Source organism: Perna viridis, chromosome 10 (genome assembly GCF_037379345.1).
Source record: "Perna viridis isolate PV_CMFRI_1.1 ecotype Kerala chromosome 10, ASM3737934v1, whole genome shotgun sequence".
NCBI lineage: Eukaryota > Metazoa > Mollusca > Bivalvia > Mytilida > Mytilidae > Perna > Perna viridis.
Window position 1 is genome coordinate 2033140 of NC_142454.1, and position 6469 is coordinate 2039608.

The window sequence follows — 6469 nt, forward strand, 5'->3', positions numbered from 1 at the left end:
AAGTGTTAGTAGACCTTTTGCTTTTGCTTTTGCTTCGTTTTGTTTTGTTTTGTTTTGTTTTCGCTTTTTTTCTTTTCTTTTGTTTTGTTTTGTTTTGTTTTGTTTTGTTTTTTTGTTCTGTTGTTTCTGTTTATTTATTTATTTATTTATTTTTGTTTGTTTGTTTGGTCTTTTTTGTTTGTTTGGTTTTTTTTTATTGGGGGGAGTGTATATTTAGGTTATAGTACAATTTTTATTGTGCTGAACAGGTTTCAGGGGTCAGTTGAAGGCAGAATACTGGCGTATAAATTTGTTTTTCAATGAATGCCTACTTTTTCAGAAGCAATAAGACCAGTTGTCAACTGTTTACAAATATAAACTACATATACATTTGATTGAAGACGAGGTATCTTGAAATACATAGACGTTGCCTTTGAAATAAACTTTATTTGTAACACATATTTACTACTGAATCTATACTTAACTGTCACCTTGACATTCACCTGGAGTCCATATTGGGGAGGCGTTGTCATAGATACCTTCTTGACGGTATCTCGTGCCGTCATAGAAAACATATTTTGCTCTATAGCCTTTCTCCAAACCACTTAAGGAAAATGTGTAATATCTATCCCTTGCATTTATATAAAACTTTGAAACCCACTGCCAAGTTTGATATAACTCAGTGCCAATCTGATCAACAGATTGTATGGTAACATAGTCATATGAATTTGGAGTGTAGAAAAAGAAATTCTTTAAATATACGGCTACATAACCGTCTTTCATAGTAAGTTTGATCTGAGCAAAACACGAAGGTTTATCTTCATAATATGGAAGATTTTTCAAATAGACATAACCCAATCCACAGTCGTCCCAATTATAAGATGTACGAACGACGTGATTGTTTTTCCAGTAACGAACATGCATTCCATTTTCAATGTAGGCATTAAAAGTTTTCTTTCCTGTCGTTTTCCCCCATGTCCATTCCCAAGTCACGCGCTTGTTGTTTATATCTACCAGCTCAACCCATCCATTATAATCAGAATTTATGTCATTGAACCACAGTTGAGCTTTGCCATTCTGAAAGTCCATTGCAATAATGAACAATTCGTCAGTAGTTCTGCATATGTCGGAAGAATCTCTTCTAATACGATTATAACCGGGTTGGTGGCATTGTCCGTTGTTCTGAACCTGAAGTAATGCGCCTCTGTTAGCATTCAAGAAATTTTGAATGTCATTTCGTCTTTGTCTTGTTGCAGCTTCATCCTGGGCGTTATTTTCTCTCATACCACCGATTAACTGGGTGTATCCAACGTATAATCGAACTCCTGTATTATTATTAACAAATTGCTGGATTATTTGATAACATCTATTACATGGTAGAAAGTATGTATACATATATATATCTCTTACATTCCTGCTTCCGTATTGAGATATGTACCAGTTCTGCAAAGAAGGGTACACTAGGTTTAAGGCCATATCTTCCGTGTGAACAGTAACTCCGCGTCTCCTTCCCAAAATTGTTCCGTATACGGCGCCATTTATGTCCACAGTCACACCAGCATAGTTCTGGGGATATATCCTTTCATTTACATTAAATTCAGGTGAGATCAATGGGCCTTGGGAAATGTGGGGTTGCCTGGGAACGTATTGTACTTGTCCCCGTCTTGAATTTGGTGGTGGCACAAATAAGGCGCAATACTGATTAGTGTGGCGAATTTCTCTAAAATCTCTCATCAAATGCTCCAAAATCTGGGCGTGAGCCTCGTTATCGTCTATACCATAGATCGATGACAACAGATTAGCAAACAACACTATGAAAGTGAGTTTCTTCAACCATTGCTGCTCAGACATCTTGAACCTATCGTTATTTAATGCAGACTTCGGAACTCTAATATGAACGAGCTCTCATAACTTATTCATTGCATATAACAGCGCATGCACATGAACTAACAAATAATAAATCTCTTTATGTATTATACCAATATACCCAAATACGGATACGATTTTAAGCAGTTGAATAATAAGTTAAACGACAAATAAAGTTTAAAATTCTTGTTGCATCATTTTTGTGTTTTAACTATTGTTCTGCCTAAAAACCAGGCAGAGGGTGTTTCATCATATCTCAGGATAATCGATGAATTTAAACTGTTCAAATACATACGATACTTCCTATATTCATTTCCTTGGGTTTGCTATATAACGTGAAATATTTATTGACCGGTTCTAATGTAAACGTTCTGGCGGGAAATTTTCCCTAGCTTTAAGTTTAAGTGTTAATATCTCAATTGGGCAACTTTCATTTTCACAATACCCTCGCCCAAAACCAATCAAAATACAGCATTTTTATATAAGATGGAATTGTGTCGTGTATTTCCATTGAATTCCGCGGAGATTCTGCGAACCAATAAATATTTGATGAATTTGTTTATGCTGTGCATGAGTTTGATATGCTTGAACAATTTCAACAGCATCAATCATCAGCAAAAAACTTGACTGTTGTCATTAAAAATATCTGCTCCGTCAATTACAATAGCAGTGATTAGTTTAATAATTAAAGATAGCAGCCACGTTTATTAGCTAATGAGAGGGAAATGAAGGGAACAAAGGATTAGAATAGTAATCAAAACAATATAACCCAAGTACAACGACTACACCACGAAAACAGACATACACAACAGAGAACATGAAATAACCAAAATAGCATGCACATAGAAACAAAAGTAAATAAGCAACTCGGACTTCACTAAAAATTGATTGAAACCATGGACCAGGTGCACTGGTAGGGTAAGTGTACTCAGTTTTTCTATAAAAAAAAACCTCAGAGTTATACATAAAATGTCATATCAGGGTAGACGCAAGAAGCTCGAAACAGTGAACAAATCGGTTGTCATAGTGCAGATGGATACACAATTACGAGGCAATAATTTCATAATAACGACTGTAACACTTCTGTAGTGATGACTTTAATCCTATAGAAACATAACCAAGATTCAAAAGCCTAACTGTAGGAAACCTCGCACGATTAAAAATGTGTATAGTTTCTACAAGCTCTGACATTAAGTACGAGTTTTGATATGGAAATTACATACGCAAGAGCTGAAGGAATGTTGTCACTAATGAAAGGAAAGTTGACGGTACGAAATAAGAGGTGCGTTTGTCGTTAACTATGGTCATGGGTTCCCTTTCCGTCGATCTGTAAGAGTCAAGATATAAGGCCGACTTCATAGTATCTGTAGTGTAATTTATCTCAAGTATTATGGGGTAGATGCGATGTACAAAATTCCCGAATCTAGGACTGTTTAACGATACAACGTCATCTATATATATATAGACGTAGCTTACGGTGTTGGTGTCATTTTTGGTAACGTCGAAATCGGTAAGATTTGACGTCTTTTTTGTATTGCGACGAACATCGTTCTATAATTGTTACATGTAAAAAGAAGTGTGCTTAATTATTTTTTTACATAAAATAACATACACGACATGTTTTATCATTTAATTATCTGATTCGATATTAATTTTTCGTACGTTTTGGTCAATTGAAGTGATCAGATTATATCCTGATATGGTCAATAGTTTGGCATCAACCATTTAAGTAGCACTCCAGCTAAGAATCATGCAAAATGGGATTCATGGGTAAAAAGCCTACATATTTTTATTTTTGATATTTTGTTTGAAATATCATAGTCAACGGATATTAACATGTGTTTTTCATATAACCCGTGCTCTTAGGAGATAAAAATTATATAGAATGCACTGTAGATTTCAAAATTAAGGAGATAACTCTGTAAATCACGCTCAAATACAATAGAATCTATTGCATTTTCAATGTCGATTATCTCCTAAGAGCAGGCAGATTTGAATGAATAATTACACATTTCATAGTATAGACCCATAAAACAACTTAATTACAAAAATAAAAATATGTAGCCTTTTTTGGGGTGTATCACACTTTTCAGATTTGCATGATTTTTACAAAGACGACTACTTAAAAATGATTTGAAGGAAATTTTATCCTATGAGAAAAATGTTAGGAATTATGTAACAAATTTCGTGATGCGAAAAAAGTAAAACACCCTCACTAAAACAGAAAGCCAACAAACCTACAAGCAAAAAAAATAAAGTAGCACCCCCCTCCCCCCGGAAATCATATTGTAAAAGCGTATAAAGTGAATCTTTCCTATTTGGTTTTACATCTCTAATGTAGATGTATGTTGATATTTCCGAATACATGTACTCGTTTCGAAATTTTATAAGGTCTGTTGCCAAAGATAAAAAATTGCTAAACATTACGAGAAAACAAAACCTTGGCAAATCTCCCTCTTTGAGAAAATTTGAGAGCGAAATACCGTTTTTATTATACGACGAAAAACTGTTCGCATAACTTTAAAAAAGATGTCTAACATTTTGTCTTCGAATCGGTTTTTGTCCATTTTTACAGTCCACATCAAAGGGGAGATAATTGTGATATTGTAATACGCTTTGATCTTATCATTACGTCATGAAAAATATGACATCGTCTGCAGCACAAACTGATCTTTCCAAAAAAGTTTGTTTTATCAAAATACGCCGAGAAAAAACTTAGATATATTGGTGAAATGGGAAGCAAGCATTTCTTAACGTTACCCGTCCACATATGAACATGGACGTTCTTGTGATCGAATAATGCTTTACATCCACAATTAACGGCATCTTTCAAAGATTTATGATTGTAATCCTAAAACAGCAACCATTTTCGAACATTTTAATATCTATATTGCCTTTGATAACTCCACATTATAATAGCAATATTTCGGTTTTCGTAACCAGCCGCGGTTCAATCGAATGTGACACCAACAACTTACGCAACGTCTTAGGAAACTGAGATGAAAGATATGACTAAACGATGTTCCTTCTTTTAGATAAAATCGGCTATACAATCGGCCTAATAACGGTAAAGGAATAGATCAGTCAGTGATGCTATCATACTCCGATAATAGGTTACCAGAAATCTTTCGAATTTTTCAGGATCCACGTTAAATTGATGCCTCTACGAGAGTAAAAAGTGTCGTGGTAAAACTGAAAATTAAGAAACAGCCGCGAAGAAGTGTAACTTGAGATATCTTATAAATAGAAATAAATCGCAAAACTGAGTCTTTTAATTGCACCACCTAATAATTGATCCAAATGCAATAAAAAAAATTCATTGATGCCTGATTCATAAGCCAAATAACATTCAAGATAAAACGCGAATGGAATCAATATTTAATTTTCTATTTTCCGTTTTGTCGGTAAAAATGGTAACCAATAATTTTACTATTAACATATGATGAGAACGTATTATAAAACAACCTACAAATGGGACATTTCTTAACATATTACCAAACACCCTGAAAAATATATTAGTTTTGTTCATTTGTCTAAATTATCAAAAGTTGACAAAAATGAGAAACAAATATTATGCGTATTGGTTTAAACATTTAGATTAACGAAAACTATTTCTTTATTTCTTGTTCATGTCTGAACAAAAAAGCTGTTTTACCAATGCGATCAAGAGGTTTTGTTTCTTTGTCCAGCCATCAAGCATCATTTTCTAACAATGATCAAACCTCACTGCACTATAAACTATGGTGATATAAAACAATATTTCTTAACAATAATTGACAATAAAATTTATTTTCCAAGTAAATTGAAATGAAATTTCAGAAGTGTTTGACACAACATAACATAGATAGTTTTTTCTATAGATTTTTTACAACGCCAATTTTTAACAACTATAGATATCACTTTTTGGATATCACTATATTCTTTAATAAATGGGCAATACATATTTGTTTAAATTTGCATTTACATCATAAAGCATCTATAAAGGATAGTAATGACATGTAGGAGGCGGGTGTTATCCTGTCCATAGATCTATAATGCAAATGTCTAAAAACCGTCATACACTAATCAGATAAATCACAACCTACCAATTCTATATATATAAACCATCTTACTTTTATACCATTTTGTGTTGTGCTAGCTAATGCTGATGAAATTATTTTCAAGTCATTTGGAATCCATATAATGGAAAAGTTTTTTTTTTGTTTTTTTGTTTTGTTTTGATTTGTTTTGTTTTGTTTTGTTTTTTTGTTTTTTTGATGTGTCATTAATGTCTTCCGTATGAACAGGTATGTAAAATATGTTTTATGGTAAGAATTCAATTATAACCTTTTTAACTCTTATATCAAAATTACATCCACTGCTTTCACATAACTTCTTTATTTTTTAACATTTATATCAAATAATTGTGTGTTTCGTGTATTTAGTTACATGTACTATTAGCTTAAATACCCTTGCCGTGTTCTAATGTCTGTTTCCTATATATTGGTAATAATTGTAGTCTACCTTAAAATGATCCTTTTCTTACATTCATGACCTTTCACACCTTTTCAAAATGGGTGCAACAATTAATTTTCCTTAACATATAAATCTGTAGTATTAGAGAATTGCCACATTCAACACCAGT

At 33.0% G+C, this 6469-nt stretch overlaps 1 protein-coding gene across 1 annotated transcript; it reads right to left on the reverse strand.

Annotated features, from left to right (window-relative positions):
• Nucleotides 1-406: 406 nt before the first annotated feature.
• Nucleotides 407-1942, reverse strand: LOC148604130 (uncharacterized). Its single transcript, XM_088550697.1, has one exon. It carries the CDS (start codon nucleotides 1828-1830, stop codon nucleotides 460-462), a length of 1371 nt encoding a protein of 456 aa, XP_088406823.1. The 5' UTR covers nucleotides 1831-1942; the 3' UTR covers nucleotides 407-459.
• Between the last annotated feature and the right edge of the window lie 4527 nt (nucleotides 1943-6469).

Bases quoted from the DNA above. Each gene is read 5' to 3' on its own strand.
- LOC148604130 (XM_088550697.1), bottom strand. From the start codon at position 1,830: ATGTCTGAGCAGCAATGGTTGAAGAAACTCACTTTCATAGTGTTGTTT.